The 17,442-nt window shown below is 39.9% G+C and overlaps 1 protein-coding gene across 1 annotated transcript; it reads right to left on the bottom strand.

Moving 5' to 3' along the window:
• Window positions 1-380: 380 nt before the first annotated feature.
• On the bottom strand, window positions 381-16,707 carry lhx5 (LIM homeobox 5). Its single transcript, XM_038733120.1, has 5 exons — window positions 16,123-16,707; window positions 13,951-14,174; window positions 12,785-13,062; window positions 9,696-9,861; window positions 381-2,501 (listed from the first exon to the last, which is right to left on the bottom strand). Exons 1-5 carry the CDS (start codon window positions 16,293-16,295, stop codon window positions 2,152-2,154), a joined length of 1,191 nt encoding a protein of 396 aa, XP_038589048.1. The 5' UTR covers window positions 16,296-16,707; the 3' UTR covers window positions 381-2,151.
• Between the last annotated feature and the right edge of the window lie 735 nt (window positions 16,708-17,442).

Genomic DNA, 17,442 nt, shown 5'->3' with positions numbered 1-17,442 from the left:
TCAATAAAGTCATAACTGTAGTTAAAACTCAGAAACTCTTTAACTCATAAACACTTTAATAAGAAATATAAAACATGCCTTATTAAAGGGTAGTACAGCAATTAAATGTTAGTTGAGAATGAGCAATTTAATAATTTATTTACTGTTTAGTAGTTTGTTCAACTTCATATTTTAGAATTTTATGTTTTGTTTTTAAAATGTGAATCTGTAAAGTAAGCATAGGCTGACTATATCTGTCACATAAATGTAGTCGGGTAGAAAACAATTATTTTTTTCTAAAATGCAGTAGAAAGTATAGCATAGAATGGATTTTTTTACTTCCCACAACTACAGAGAAGAAAACAGAAGAAACACTGTGTGATGATGTTTAAGAAGGAAGCCAGTTCTTCAAGTTGTAAGAGAAGGTTTTATTACCAGTGCTATTTACATAGAAATAATACAGCCTTGCCCCTCTCCCCCCCTTAAATGCATACGCACGCACGAACGCACATGAGCAAGCATACGCACACCCCCAAGCACTCAGTCACACACACAGAAGCACACATACATACACATTCACTTTTGTATCCAAGAATATCTCAATACGTCAGAAATAAGACACATTCTCTCTAGATCTTATACAATGTTCAAAGGAAACGCAAATTATCTTAAAACAATATTTCAGGTTAACTCATTGAGGACAAACAGCATTACAAGTTATTGATGTGTTTTGTGTAAGACATGTTGTGTATGATGATACAGAACTGAATGGATCTGAAATTAAGAATTAGAAGGTTTTGTATGGGATAAAATAACATCAGCTAACTTAGGTTGTCTTCTTTCAGAAGCAGATTTATAAGGAGAGATGAAAATGTTGTTTCCCTTCGTGTAGTTCCACAAAAGCTGACTGTTCAAGTAGGAGCCATAATGACGCTTGGCCCTGAAACTGCAGAATTATCTTCTGGGATTATTTAGGAAAAAACAAAGAATTTGTCCTCTGCTGTACAAAGATGTTCATCTACACACAGTCGGACTCTGCTGCTTTGAGCTGATTTTTAATTCTGTGTGTTTTAAGGCCACTAGATGGCAATGAGTGCTTCAGAGCAGACAGTGGTAATGTCACAGATGTTGTCTACCCCCTCTTTTGTTTTCTCTCTTTAGAGGAAGGAGACCTCAGCTGTTGAAGGAGATTCTCCATTATGGGTTCAATGTTCTTTTGAAAATCATTTCCATTAAAACATGTTTTTTAAAAGGGACAGTAACAAAAGGAAGGTCAGGTGAAGCAGTCTGCAGAGCAGAACTATCAGGACCGGCTGGATGGGTGTGAGATGTTTGTGTGTGTGTGTGTGTTGTGTGTGCGAGCGCTTGAGTGAGTATCTGTATAATTGTGTACGTGTTTTGAATAACGGTATAGACATCCTTCTTTTGAGCTATGATGAAGAACACTTTTTGTACATTAAGGGACTTATAGCTGAGATGTGTGCTACAAAAAGTCAATGCTAGAGTTGTGTGTATGTGTGTGTGTGCATTTTATATCAAGAAGCATCCTTGACATATTGTCTTATAATGGAGAGTGTTTAAAGCAGCGTTTTTGACTAAATATATTGTGTCTTGACTGCCACATACATGTTTGTATATGAACATTAAAGCATGTATTAAAACCTGGTCCTTTGTCTTTTTATTGAGGGTAGAGTGGCAACTTAGCAAAAGGGAGAGTTATAGAGCAACAGAATGAAAAAACAAAATTGCTTTAAAACAACGTTTAAAAAAAAATGTGGTGAGAAATTAAGATAACTAAAGATGACCCCTTTGGCTTTTCTCTCTAATGTGTTCCTAGAGCATTAAAATATACCTTCGTTAACATCAAGGGGAAGGCAAGAAGCATTTTTGCTGGGTGGAATCGCAATTTTTTTTTTTTTTTTTTTAAATAATTCAAGTCCAGTAATCCAGGAAGGGATATGCTTTGGAGTGTCTACTGGGCAGCACACATTACTTTTTTTTCCTGCAAGCTGTCCCCATTCTTGATTCCTGAAAATCAGTCCATGATTTTAAAAAGTCCTCCATAGAAATTTCAGCTGTACTTTACACTCCACAATGTGGGGTTTTTTCAGTTCATCTCCTGAATTAACTAGGCTGACATTCAGCCCAGGAATGGTCTCTGTGATTCGTCCTTTACCAGGCTGTGGTTTCTCCCATCTCCTGGCCTTGGTGGGACATAGGAGCGCTGTAGCTGGAGTTACTTGCCAAGGAAAAAGGAGGACTGGGTCCACCCCCGTAAGCCTCCCCCGGGACAGGCTGCAAGGAGCTCGGTAAGCCCGGCTCCGGACTCGGGGTTTCCGCGTGGGAGATCATGTCCGTGAACCTTTGGTCGTCTGAAGGGTGGTGGCCTGATCCTTCCATGGGTCCCGGTCCAGAGCCCAGCATGTAGGGGGACTCAGCTGGAGACTGAGCCTGCGAGGATGGAGGGCCGTGGGGGAAGAAGTCATAGTTGCTTCCTGGTCCATAATAGTCACCTTGGTATTCTGTAAACAGGAGAACACATGAAGTTAGACTTTCTACCCAAGACTTGGAATACACATGACAAATATTCACAGTTCACCACAGCAGTGTGCAGTTTCATACACACCTCCACCTCTGCCTAAGTGGTGAAATTGATCATGTCCAATTTCCAACCAACCGGTCTCCAACAGCCTCATTTGAGTGTATAAACAACTCCACACCTCTCCACCTCAGTTCTCTCGCCTTTTACACACTGCATTCATCTCCCTCACTCATTCAGCTCGCAGCGATGCGTGCGCCTCGATGGATTCCCCTGCTGAAAGTTCTGGATTTGGATGAGAAACTCCAAAATGAGATTCTAGCCTCCCTGCAGCCCTGCCAGGTCCTGGCGGCTGCATCTCCCTCCCTCATGTCTGATGCAGCTTCAAGCAACATCCCTCTCTCTATTTCACTAGGCTGTGGCTATTTCCTGAACTACACAGACCACACTCCGTTATTTCCCAGCATGCAATCCAGCTGGGGCTGCAACTAACAATTATTTTCATTATCAATGAATCCGGCAATTGTTTTCCTGGGTAATCCATTAATTGTTTGTTCTATAAAACATCAGACAATAGTACAATAGGCCCATCACAATTTACAAAAGGCCAATGTGACATCTTTACATTGCATGTTTTGTCTGACCAACAGTCCGTCTAACATTTAAGAATATAAACCAAAGTAAAGCAGCTCAGAAGCTGGAACCAGACAATGTGTAGAACTTTTGCTTTTTTTTTGCTTTAAATCAGGCATTGTTGCCTCTCTGGACACCTGAATTTCTCCCCTTTAATTGCATTTTTCTCCACAGTGGTGTCCTGTTCATGCTGCGTTAACTAGCACCTTGTTAGCTCATGGTTTCACCTTGAGATCGTGTTGCTGCTGTGTTTTTATCCACAATTACAATGTTGGATCATCAAAAGCTTTCCACATAAGTCAAATTAGTCTTGGTAGAGACAGGTTTTTCCCACTGTGTTTTCATCTTTGCAGAGATGAAAATAATAATATAATAATAATCTTTATTTGTAGAGCACTTTTCAAAAACAAGTTACAAAGTGCTTCAACAAGTGCAAAGACAACAATACAACACCCAAAAGACAACAATACAAGCAAGAAAACATTGAAAAGACCAAAATACACATAAAAAATAAGTAAAATACAATAAAATAAAAGGGATAAAATAAAGTCAAATAAGATCGGGAAAGGCTCTCCTATAAAAGTATGTTTTAAGAAGGGATTTAAAAGAGTTCACTGACTCAGCCGACCTGATTTCCTCAGGCAGGCTGTTCCAGAGCCTCGGGGCCCTGACAGCAAACGCTCTGTCCCCTTTAGTTTTCAGTCGAGACTCTGGAACAGACAACAGACCTCTACCTGAGGATCTCAAGGTACGTGCTGGTGCGTATGGGACTAAAAGGTCAGAAATATAACAAGGCGAGAGGCCATGAAGAGCTTTAAAAGTGATCAATAACATTTTAAAGTCAATTCTAAAACATACTGGGAGCCAGTGTAATGAAGCTAAAATAGGAGTAATGTGGTCATATTTCTTTGTTCTGGTTAAAAGCCTGGCAGCTGAGTTCTGGACAGTCTGGAGTCGATCAGTGGATTTTTGGGTTAAACAAGTAAAAAGGCTGTTGCAATAATCCAGGGGTGATGAGATGAAGGCGTGTAAAATGGTCTCAGTGTCCTTAAAAGTTAACATAGATCGAATTTTTGCTATATTTCTAAGTTGATAAAAACATGATTGAACAAGCTTTGTGGTGTGCTGCTTGAAATTTAAATTATTATCAATCCAGACATGAAGGTTCTTTGCAACAGGCTTAATGTGATTTAATAGGGAACCAGCAGATGGCAGTATTTGATTTGCCATCTGCTGGGACCCAATGACCAGGATTTCTGTTTTCTCTGAGTTCAGCTGGAGGAAATTACTTGACATCCATATTTTAACTTCACAAAGGCAGTCGGTAAGTGAACTCAGCATTCCAGGGTCTGTGGATCTGATGGGCAAGTACATTTGTGTGTCATCAGCATAAATATAAAAAGAAATATCGTGTTTATGGATAATATGTCCAAGGGGAAGCAGATACAAGGAAAACAAAATGGGACCTAAGACCGACCCCTGAGGCACACCATATTTAACTGGACAGAACGAAGAGACATAGTTGTTTACAGACATGCAAAACCTCCTTTTTGACAGGTAGGATGAAAACCATTCTAGGGCAGTACCAGAGATCCCCACCCAGTGCCTCAGTCTGTCTAACATGATGTTGATGATCAATGGTGTCAAAAGCAGCGCTAAGGTCCAGGAGTACCAGGACTGAGCACATGCCTTCATCAGCAGACATTAAAAGGTCATACTTTTCAAATAATTTGTTATTTTCCAGTACAGTGAGCAGCTGTTTGGACACAATTCTTTCCAGAATCTTTGCAATAAAAGGCAGTTTTGAAATTGGTCTAAAATAGTTCTCTCACATCAAAACACATCATGCCTGTTTGTCATTAAAAAGATCTCTATTAAGGTCTTAATTCAATGATTTCATGAAAATATCCACACATAAACACCAAACAGCATCAAGAGCCTTTAAATTATTACAACCCTCTATGGCACATTCACGTTCACTAAAAACCACGTGTCAACCTTATGGTGGCACGACAGGAAAATTCAGGGGATCGCCAAAGTCAGAAGGATTAGGTGCTCTGGGGAACACAAACACCCACACAAAATGTTACCCAGATTCCCAAAGAATCTGGCTATTGTAACTCCAACTTCAGGTTTAAAACTCCCTTTCTCAGGAATATTTGAGTAAAGCTTGATTTGTCACTGGTGTCTTTCTTGTCTAAATTGTTTCAACTCTCTCATGTCACTCACTTCAAAGCGCTGCAGCGCAAGCTGGCATATTAATGACAGAATACAGCTCAAACACCTTGCTTTCACAGAAAATCTCCAGCACACAGTCGGATTTACAAATATTCTCTAACTTCTAACACTGACTGACATGTTTATGCCTCCGAGAGGTTTCATACAAATTGGGTCCCCAACTGATGTTTTGATGTCTCCATGTATATTCAAATTTATACCTTATATTTAACATTACTGAGATCCAAAATGTATTTTGAATGTTGTCCATTACAACTGGGATTCAGAAAAACAGATAGCAGATTTCGTCACTTAGCTTTGCTGCTATTTAGCCATGCTGCTACTTTTGTATTTATTTGCCCAGGTTTTAAGATATTTGTCTCTATGATTTCTGCCTGCACCCCAAAGCAAAGAAAGTAAATGGGATTTTGTTTCTGGTGCTAACAGCATTTTAAAAAATGGATTTTAATTACAACATAAAATGTATCTACACAAACAAGGTACCTGTTCTCTGGATAATTAATATCCAGACAACAGGTAGGACATTTTCTTCATTAGTTTTCATAGGGTCTATTTCTTCAGTAGTTAAGATAAGATAAGAAAACCTTTATTTGTCCCACAGTGGGGAAATTGCGGTTTGCAACAGCAAAGACAAGAGCAGAGATAGATAAGTGTACAAAGTAGCATAAACAAGTGTCAGACAAGAAAGTACCGTTCTTACAGTAAATAAAAACAAAGTTACTGTACGTTAAATAAGACTAAACAGACTATGCCTTATACAGTACAGTCTCCTGTGGCATAAATAAATACTGGTAAATACTGTTAGTTCCAATGAAAACTGCTTACAGGATGTTCTCTGGATCTGGAGTAAGAAGCTGTTTGAATTTTTTTGCCAAGCACCAAAAATTCAATTCAATTCATCGCATTGGAGTGCAGACAGAAATGGCAGAAACAAATATCTCTCAATATCTGGACAAATAAAACCAAAACTACCTATAGATAACAAGACAGGTAGGGAATTTTCTTCGTTAGTTTTGTAAATTGGGTTATTGTTTCCAAGCTGTGCACACATGAGTCCAACCTTGACATCTGTCATGTACAAATTTGGACATAACCAATCACAAACTAAGCTTCTCTTGTACCCAGAGCAGTCTTTTATGCATGTGGTACATATTTGTCACTTTGGAGTGGAGCGTTAACGGAACCTGTAAGAGTTGCACTGATGGAATAGTTAGTTTTTCTTGCCCAAAGTCAGATGAAAGTGTTTTATGTGTTAAATATGAAGCTATATAAAACCCCCAGCTATCTTAGCAGACGCATTAAAATGACAAATTGTAATTTTACTGGGGGTTATCAGGGACTTCCTGTAGCCTCCTTATGTAAAGACAAAACTCTAGAAAGTTACAAGCCAAGCTATATTTCATTTGTAAAGAGGCAGGCTCGCTGTTTCCTCCTGTTTCCGGGCTTGGTTGAATGCTAAGCTTTACCGGCTTCTAGCTGTAGCTTCATTTTCAATGGACTTTTTTATACAAGTAGTATAGATCTTATCATTTAAGTCTTTGAAAAGAAAGTGAATAAGCATCTTTACTTTAAAATGTCCAAATATTCCTATAATCTTAAACATAGAAATGATCTCCAAACCAGGCTATACTAAACATTCAATCTGACTGCACAGTGATCCTTTCAACACAGCCACAGTCTCAAAGCACGGGTCATTGACTCAGCTGAGAATCAAACTTGTGATGTAGTGCTGATATGGCAAAAGTTTGGGATAACTGATTTTTGCATATTCGTTTGACATGCTATTTCCTAAAGCTGTATTTTTATGTGTTGTCGGAAAAAAATACTGCCAAAACAGAAAGTATTCATCCATTCTATGTGTAGCCAATTACTTCACACACTGTTTGCATCCATTAACTATTACAAACCTCCACCTGCCTTCTGCTTCTCACCTCTTCCATAGTCTTCTTCAAACTTTACATCCCCCTCAGCTCCAAATTCCCTAAATGTATTAAATCCATTCTGTTTCAACACCACCATGAACTGAGATCAATGACAGACTTTATTCCCTTGCCCCAGATGCTAGCATTTCCCCGCTCCCACCTCTTCTCACTCCTATTTCAGTCTAAACAGGCAGAATCCGGAACCAACAGGTTAGATATCAAGAAATATGTTGCCTAATTATAACAGCTGCATTTATGTGCTGTTGCACGTGGCATTTGGAAATTATCAAGAGAAACAATAACAGATGACATGACTTTCACAAACACGCTAATTATTTGATCTCACAAACAGGCCCCTGCTCGATCGGCCGACCTTGAGGATAAGCAACAAGCTTGTATTGTGGACTATGTGGTGAACAATGCGTGTGCATGTGTGTGCATGCGTGTGTATGTGTGTGCGCGTGTGAGATGTCTATGGAGGTAGGGGGAGCATTGGCTCTGCAAACTATAATTACACTCACGCATGCAGACGCGCCGTACCACACACAGGCATTCCTCCCTCCACGCAGCAGCAGAGGAATATAAGGAAGCGGCGAGTTCAGATAAAGGCGAGCAGACTGGCCTGCTGCTGCTGTGCACAAAAGGGTGTGAAAAGCAGTGCGCAAAGAAAGCAAGAGAGATGAGAGCAAGGCATGATGGTTTTGTCCTCTATTTTCCCTCCCACTCCCTGCGTTGTAGCCTTGACGGCTCAGTTTATTGTATGCTGTATGCAATGCCTGGGCCCTTCAGGTACATGTGCAGGAGCTGTACAGAAACCACAGCTCTCAGACTGTACATGAAAAACTAGCTGCTGATATACTTAAGAGGTCTGTGTTTTTTTCTGAAAGAATATTGATTTGAAGTTTTCCACGCTGACTGGAGATCAAATTGCCTTCTAGCACACGTGATTATAAAAGAAAACTACTGTGTAGAGAAAATAGATGATCATTTTTATTAGCAATTCATGTGTGGAAAACAAAAACTAGGTGCACCTCATCTCCAGCATTCGTTGGAAAGAAACTTTCACAATTGATAGCTACAAATATTTGCAATAATCAAACATGAAATTTTATGTGAAATAAATGTTCCATTGATTTTTAAAGGCTTGCTTTATTCCAGGTCAGTGCTACAAACGTTGGTTTTTTTTCCATTTGCAGTGTCCTGGTCAGTGAATGAGTGCAACACCACATACACCTTACATGTTTTCACACGATCTCAACCAGGTGAAAGATAATGAAGCTGTATGTAAGTCTTTCATTATGTAGAGTTAAAATCATCTTCAGAATACTTATCTTTTCAAACTTCATACATTCGCTTTTCATTGTTGAAATGCTTTTTTCTTGAACTACTCTTGTAGAATCTACTCGAATGTGTTACATTTTCCTTGAGAAATAAAGGTCTTATTTTTAACTATAACAATTTGTTGAAGTCATGGCAGCTTTATTTTTAAGGAGGAAATTAGCAACTTCTCAGAAAGAGAATGACACTCATGAATTGAGCGCGTTTTTTTTATCAAATGCTATAACCTGTGAAAGGTTATATGGCACGGCTTCATCTTGATTAAAAAGGAGACACTGGAAGGGTTACACCTTTCTATTACAGAAAGGCGGAGGAATCAAATCTCACAAATAGTGGTGTTGGCCTTTATTTTTTAGAGTTTACACTTGCCATTTTTGAAGTTCTCCATTCTGAAAGAGAGTAAACAAATCAATATAAATTGTCTTTTGAGCTTAAATGACTGCCAGCCAGCTGTGTTTGTACAGTGTCTGACTGGAAAACATCTGTTCCCCTAAAAAAAGGTAGTATGCAACAGGTAAGCAGGTTTTATGCCTATTTTGAGCCTTCATAATGTTTACATACATTCCTCTGTGAGCACTGAGATGAACCAAACTAGACTTTTGTGTTTTGATGAGTTTCCAACTAGAGGTGAAACTCTCTGAACATATGCACTGACTGAACAGCGCCCCGAGGTTGTAGTTAAATTAAGAATGCATCATGTGTTGTATCTCTGAGCAAATTTTGAATAGATTAAAAATTATGTGACCTCATTGTCCATAGAAACTCCACTGCGGTTACAGTAAATCTGTAGTGTACAACAGATAAAGAACAAGCTTTATGTAATCGTCTTGCAGCTCGATACTGTGATTATCAGCCTTGCTGAAGGTTGCAAGTAAGTTACACAATATCATGTTTTTGTAGTAGTGCCTTATATTTGAGATTATTATTGTGAGAAGTGAAGAACCGACAGTCATGGGGATACAGTATATTTAAAGATAGAGGACACATCATGTGCACTAAATGTGTATTTGTTGTCCCTGCATGTATTGTCACAAGCTATTTCTTACCGCCGTAGTAACCGTAGGCCCCAGGTCCCAAAATGTCTGGATCCTCCAGCCTGCCTCCAAGGGGCCTCATCCTCCTCGGGCCCCGGAAGAAGGCGTGCCGCCGGGCGCCCAGGGCACTCAGCTGCTTCATTCGTCGCTCTTTGGATCTTCTGTTCTGGAACCAGACCTGCATCGAACCAGAGAGACGGGCTTAGAGTTATCACCTGATCTCATCATGTTAAAAGGGTTTTAGCTTAAACTGCAGCCTTTTCTTCCGGATGTCATCGTTGCATCGTGCACAAAAATGTATGAAGCACCTACAAATGAATATGCATCAACATAATTTTAGGTATTTTCACCGCTCCATTCAATTTCATGCTCCCTGTTACAGAGTTCGCGTGGGAACCATAATTCAAACGGGACTTGAACAAGTGTTTTTTTTAAGTCAAGTTTGATTTCTTTTTGACAGATTTAAGGGGTGGAAAATTCATTTAAAGCGCTCTTATTCAAAAACTACAAACTGACAGATTTGCTACTGCCTTATAACTGTACAAATTCTCTGACACCTCTGTAACCACTTTGAACTGCATTCACTGTACAACCATTAGCTGTGGCCTTTTTTCATTTGTATTAATTGAGGTTTCCATTCTTGGATGTCAGCATTAAAATGGCTCAAAGTCAAAACCAACCAAATACAAGATGTAAATGCTTCATTGTATTATCAGAATCACAGAGGTATGATTAATCTAGTAATACCAGAGGCATTTTGTGTCTGTAATTCTGGTGGGAAAGGGCTTTTACTTTTAATAGAAATGTTACAATATATCTCTGGAAAGCACAAAGTATCAAAGACCAAGTCAGAAATGAGGAAAAGTATAAAGATGTGCCATTTTAAATTAAGCGTCTTATCTCTGGCAGAATATAAAGACACTTATAAACTGGAACCAGAAAAAACACTTTCAGCTACACTTTTTAGTCTTGAACACATTTTCTTTTTATAAAATTAAGATGAATAAGCAATATAAATGCAGCCAAATACACAACCTGTTAAAATAAACAGTCGAAGCTATAAATCAGAGAATAAAATGGCTTATCACTAACGTTAAATAAACTACTCTTTGAAGAGGAACAAAGGAGGGTTTAAAAATTGGAAAACTACACACCATATGGAAGAATGTCTGCATTTTAAGCACATAACACATCTTGTTTTGCCTTTGCATCACTGCTGCATAATGATGTATGTTCACCCTAGCTAGGCTACACCAGAGGCAGAATCCCACTGTGCTGCAGATTAACAAAAACACACACACAAAAACACCTAAAACCACTTAGGCTCTGTTCTATGTGCTCCAGCGGCGAAGGCGACACCTGCTTATTGAGAACAATCGTCTAACTGTAGGGTACATTTTTATGGAAATGCTCTCGCTCCCCTCGAGAGAGCGTTGCTTAGGGATTACATACACATGCTGGAGAAGCAGCGTGGCTCACAGGGCTCCCCGTGTTTAGAGCAATGGTATTTAACAAGCAATGAACGAGGAGGAAGATGACAAAACAGAGCCTCCATTTTGGCTCCAAGCAAAACACAGGGGTGGGGATCACAGATGGAGGGATGGACTGCCCGACTGCCTGATTGATTGACTGATTGATTTATTGACTGATTGAGCTCCGTTGGTGCAGCTCTCACACACACACACAGCAGGCTGCAGTATATGAAGTATATGATATAGATGAGGCGGTGGAGAAGCCCTAGCCTGCTCTAATAAGCAATGTGAACAGGCTGTAAGTGAGTAAGAGCAGAGAGGTGGGAAAGGGAAGGGTGGTATGTAAATCTGTGAAATCAGCGATAATTACAGTGAGTGCACAAAAAGCCACATCACAGTTGGCAGAGATGGTGCTAATCATCCTGACACAGTCTGCACCCAGACACCGAGTGTGTGTGTGTGTTTGTGTCTGTGTGTGTGTGTGTGTGTGTGTGTGTGTGTGTGTGCGTTGGAGACAGACAGAGAGAGATCCAAAACAGTGTATGCTTGTGTTAGACTGCAAAAACATGTTTGTATGTGGGGTTCCTCTTGCTTTTGGCAAAAACAAGACTAGCTTCTCACTAATTTCATGGCTGTACAACACATTTGATTACTGAAAGAAACCGCTCTCTGCACAAAATAAATTGTATTCTTTAAAAAAAGCTAGTTTTTATTATATCCATGCATCCATAAATTGGATTACTAGATCTTAATTTCAGAGCATAAATGAACGCCTAGAGGTATGGATCTGGAAATGTGGAAATTGGAGGCAAATAGGAATTAAATTATTCCTGGAATTTCTTTTAATAGTGGGGTGAGCACCATTCCATTTAAACATTTAAAAAAGTAACCCATTAAATTTAATTGTCAAGCAGTGTAAGAGTTGATTTCCAGGTGAATGTTTCCAAAAAATGTTTTAAATTATAATAATCTAATAACACAGTATTTCTGCAATATGGGATTCATTGTTAGGTGGGAATATAAAACTATTGTATGTTGTTGGTCATTGTTGCTTTTGATATATATTTATCTATTTGATTGTATATAATAGTTTGTTTATTTTTACATTTCTTTGTTCAGTTTTTTTCCCCTTGTTGCTGAATGCATGTTTTCTGTAAATTGTTGTGATTGTAAGAGCAACTTAAACTCTGGATTCAAATTCCTTCTATGTAGGTACACATCAATAAAACTGATTCTGGTTATGATGTATGTTTTGCTTTTAAACTATAGTTTTTTATACAGGATAATATCCAAATTAAAATGCAAACTGTCATGTATTATAATTGTGTATTATATGTATTTTTCTATCATTGTCATTTGAGGGAAGAAAATCACAAATAAAACAAAAAAACAAAAAATCACATCAGAATGCATGGTGGACAATTTACATTTGAACATATTCTGCTAATATAGCGCACCATGTTTTGACATGTATCCATAAAATTATAATAATCTCTTTGCCTCTGCATAAAATTAAGAAGTAATTTCACTGATTTATAATCTGTCATTTCTCTCTAATTTGTCTTTGTCTCGGCAGATCCTCCCTCATCCACTCCACTAACACAAGAAACAAAAGACAGCTGATCTTACCTGGATGACTCGCATGTTTAGTCCCGTTTCCTGGGCCAGCTGTTCTCGGATATGCCTGGTTGGTTTCGGCGTGGCGACAAACGCGGCCTTTAACGTTTCCAGCTGCTTGGCCTTGATGGTGGTCCGGGGTCCCCGCCTTTTGGTCCCCGAGTTCTGCTCCTCATTCTCAATATTGTTCGTTTCCTTATCTGAGGACGTTGAATTGTCCGTCTCTTTTATGTCGTCCTGTATTGGGTCCTGCAGATCCGGCGATAAACTCCTATCCGTACACGACGACACTGGGGAACGGGAGGGAAAACCAACAAGAGGAAGGTCACGATCCGAAATGTCAGGCAGGAGGAGGAGGATGTGTGGTGGTGGTGCTTTAATTAGGCCTTGAGATGCACAGCGGCAACACAAACTACACTGGAAAATATGTCTCCAAAACATGTCTTATATTTAACTGTAATGTGTCAAAAAAGGCACTTGGATTAAATTTTTGCTCTTGTTTTTCAAGCAAATTTGTATGTTGCATTTTATACATTTCTTTTAAATGTATTTGTTATTTGCAGATTTGTACTCAAAGTATTCCTGTCATAAAAATAGTACAAAATAAACTGTAAGCATAATATTTATAATTAAAGGCCTAGGATAAACATGTAAAATAAGATATTTACGTAGGAGATCACAACAAAATGTGAACGTGTAGAACAGGAGAGTGCATGGCACTGTCAGTACACCGGGTGTGGAGTGGGATTTCTGTTCTCGTGTGCTTTCTATAAGGATGAATAGACAGTGGAAAGAGGAGCAGCACACACGACCAGACTAACATACTCATCCCCAGTGGATCGTGGCGTACAATAACAGAAAGCCATTGTCCTGTGGAGGTAAATATTGAAACCATTCATCTGACAAGGTTGTTGCGAAACGCTCTCCATGGACTAGTGGAAATGTACAACAAAAACAGAATCTTGGAGTTCATTTAAAGGCGCCACTCGTGTCTATTGTCCCCCTGATAGGCCGGTTGCCATTTTCTTTATCAGATGCATAATATAATATTTATCTGCACGTCAGCCATAGTAAACATACAACATTGTCACAAATATGACATTTTCTGTTGCTTTTAGTGACGGAATAACAGGCAAAAACACGCATAACACGGCGTATTGTATTATAGTGTCGATTACCTGAGTTCAAATTGACTTCCTTAATGGCCCCGGAGGTCAAATAATCTTCTTTGCACACAAACTTGTTTTCGTCTATCACATAGAGTTCCTCTCCCGTGGAAAGCTGCTTGTTACACACCATGCAGGTAAAGCAGTTCAGATGAAACACCTTGCTGCGGGCTTTGCGGACCAAGTCGCTCGGCGAGATTCCTTGCAGACATCCCGCGCATTTTGTGCCAAACCGCCTGTAAAAAAGGACAAATGAATGTGAAGATCAAAGCACACACAATGATAACAATAAAACCTTTAACTCGGCATTTCGGCTATATCTAAAACAGCCTATATGCATATCAGTGACAATAAAAGAGATTGTTAATAGGCCTACCATTATATTTTAGTTGGATAAAATAATTGGAGCACTAATACATATATTTGGAACAATATTAATAAAAGTCAAATTATAATAATGCTAAAAATACGCTACTCTTACTTCCAAGCTAATAATGCACCGACAAATACCATCGCAAAACAATAACAATAACACTGCTACTACTAAAAAAAATAACAACAATAATGCAATGCTTCTTTTTTCACCATTCCAGTAAAAACCTGTTTAATTCTATAAATAGGATATATATATTTATTTAAGTATTCTTATTTATTATTTCGGTCAAGTATTAACCTAAGTGATTAGTAAACAATTATTCACAATAAACAAAGCCTGTCTGTGTCTGTCTATACAACTGACTGAGAGTATTAATAGTGGCGCGCGGATCATTAATAAAAAAGCAAATAAATAAAGCCCAAGTCTGGCTTTGCTTTTAAAAAAATTGGAGCCAGGAAACCCGCCTGCTCATTATTTTGATGGAGGTGCTCCGACAATAACCCCACGCAAAACGTATTAGTGACAATCAACGCATTGTAGCCAAGGATATATTATAGGATTACGCAGAGTGGGAGCATCTTAGCGTGAAAATCTTCTCTTAATCCATATTCACCCGCTTAAATACTGGGTGGGAAGACTCATCAATTTGATACACAAATAGCCAAAAATAAATTCAGCAGAATTCCCCTCCTGATTTTTGGATGAGGCAGTGTGAGCAGAAAAAGAGGCGGTGACTGTTTTGTGTCATTTTCACCATGAAAAGAGGTGAAAGGAAATATATCTGATGGATATATGCTATCTGCAAGGATGCCTTTACTAGAGTTTTAGCAGATGGTTGAGGTTCACATTGGGCCTACTGTACCTGGGTTTTCAGCCAGCCTCTCGGAGGGGGTGCTTAAGCCTTTGGGTGAAAGCAAGCACTCCTTTTGTGGAGCATTGTTTTAACACTAATGTAGGCTTGTCTCTCCATTTGCACTGGTATCGCTTCACTGTCCCTCTTTCACATGCATGGCCAAGCCTCCCCCAGCGAAAGGGCACAGCTCTACTTACACAACAAATGGACATATTAGGGTGATTACTGTTTCGCCTGGCTAATGGCTGGCCATTTAAATCCACCGCTTGATGGGGCCTGCGGTAATATGATGGCCAAGGCCGTGCGAGGCCAATAACAGCCCGTCCCGACAAAGGCTAATGCGTCTTACATGTCATTAGACAATTTGGGAGAAAATAACTGACACATACAAATGAAAATGATGCTAAGAGAGTGCGACGGGACAAACAAGGGCTTCACTTATCACTCAATTACCTGAAACACTTTTTAGGGATTGTGAACCGGTTAATAGCCTAATGGGTGTTTGAAAAAGTGTTGTCTGGATCTGGAAAATAGATAAAAATGCTAAGCACAGAATACACGTGGCTACACAGTGAAATACAATGATTAGATGTTCTTTTATTGGAGAGGCCCTTAAAAAACTCTATAATGTGACTAATATTTTATCTTACAAAGTAATTATAATCCTACATTTTAGCACAAATGAGTTATCAGGTGTAATTTTACTTTTATTACTATAACTTTGTTTTTTTCCAGGCACGCGTTAATAAACTGTTTTAACCTATGACTTAATATGTCGGCTAGACTTTGAGGGCCGCATTATTATTGTTATTATAGCCTATCTATTTTTTTCTACACATTTTTGTAGGCTACTGCATCCATAGACATATTGACCTAAAGTGGTATTCTGGCGCATTTTGTTGTGAAGACTGCAGAGCACAGTTTTAAAGAACTCTGAATCCAGACTCTCTGTTACCTGAAAAAGTCAATTTTGCAATAGAGCTTTCCGTCCCTGGAGAAGCACTTCTCGGTCAGGTTGCAGTTGCACTCACAGCACTGGACGCACTTGGCGTGCCAGGCTCTGTCCAGGACGTTGAGGAGGAACCGGTCCAGGATGGGCCGTTCGCACCCGGCACAGTGGACCATCATGTCTCCGGCCTGCAGAACGCCGAGTGCCGACCTTCCCACACGGACTGCGCTGCTCGGACTGGGGCAACCCGGGTCTACGCGGAACAACGTCTTGGCTCCGGGAGGTTTGCTGTCAGGCGAAATCTTGAGAAGCCTCTTGTTCAAAAGCAACGGAGTGACAGTTCCCCGGATTTGTTATAGTCCTGGTCCTGTTTGGTTGCTGTCCTGGCACTTGTCACAATCCACAATCCAGAGGAGAGGAAGGGAGATTTCATCCGCGCCAGCTGATGGACTGCATAATGGACAAACCGGAGCTGTTTTTTTCACGAGCACACTGTTAAAACATCATTACTCAGACGTGTTTATTTCTGGTATTTTATCCCTCGCACATGCTTTGTTTTGGGTCCAGTCATTTCCTTCGGGCTCACCTCACGTCGCCACTTTCGCATCACTGTGCCTGGGTTATCACGAGGTTTTTCCAGCGCGGCGCGCATCCTGAGCTCAGATTGGATGCCGCCCCTGTTAATTCCCGTGCCAGGAGAGCCAATCAGAACACAGTTGTTATGGTTACACGCTCATAGCTGTAGCCTCCGAGCAAACCTGGATCAGGGCCGTGGATGTTGGGTGTTTAGTGGAGCTTTTAGAGGCCAGCTTGCATGTGGAAGGTTTCATGGTGTCATGGAGGCATCTCTGACTTTATAGTGGAAAAAACATCCGCTCCTGGTTTGACACCAACCCTGCACCTCCCTGCAACATTTTGATCGGACCTTAAACTTGAAAGTCCACAAAAACGGCGAAGGTTAGGAAATACCTGTACAACAATCAAGGGAGGGAATCTTTAAATGGCACGGCGCTGCCACTGGAATGAATGTGAATAGATGCAATGGGAGTGGGAGTAGCCGAACAAGGGCTAATGCTACACAACCTTATAATGGCCCTGTGACAAAACGCTCCTGCATTACACTGTGGCTGCGCAGGGTGAGGAGGAGGGGCCGCGGGCCTTTTCTCATGCAGAAAGCTATTTACAGGGAAATGCGATGGATTAGCTGGAGCTCATCAATAGGGAGAGCCTGGTCACCCGGTGCTTTAACAGAGTGGCCACCAATCGAAGGGAATTTCAATATTTACCAACAGCCTGGTTTTGTTAGTTGCGGTTAAGCAAACATAC

The sequence above is a fragment of the Micropterus salmoides genome, unplaced genomic scaffold (assembly GCF_014851395.1).
Source record: "Micropterus salmoides isolate LMB-PRFRI ecotype aquatic unplaced genomic scaffold, ASM1485139v1 Ms_hic_scaffold_20, whole genome shotgun sequence".
In the NCBI taxonomy this organism is placed as follows: domain Eukaryota; kingdom Metazoa; phylum Chordata; class Actinopteri; order Centrarchiformes; family Centrarchidae; genus Micropterus; species Micropterus salmoides.
Note: the sequence above shows the minus strand (reverse complement) of the source record. Positions and strands in the feature narration are given on the sequence as shown.

Excerpts from the sequence above, each read along its gene's own strand:
- lhx5 (XM_038733120.1), bottom strand. The coding sequence starts at position 16,295 with ATGATGGTCCACTGTGCCGGGTGCGAACGGCCCATCCTGGACCGGTTC. Across the intron at positions 13,063-13,950 it reads GGAAGTCAATTTGAACTCAG|TGTCGTCGTGTACGGATAGG; the intron begins GTAATCGACACT and ends CCCGTTCCCCAG. Across the intron at positions 2,502-9,695 it reads GGCCTACGGTTACTACGGCG|AATACCAAGGTGACTATTAT; the intron begins GTAAGAAATAGC and ends TCCTGTTTACAG.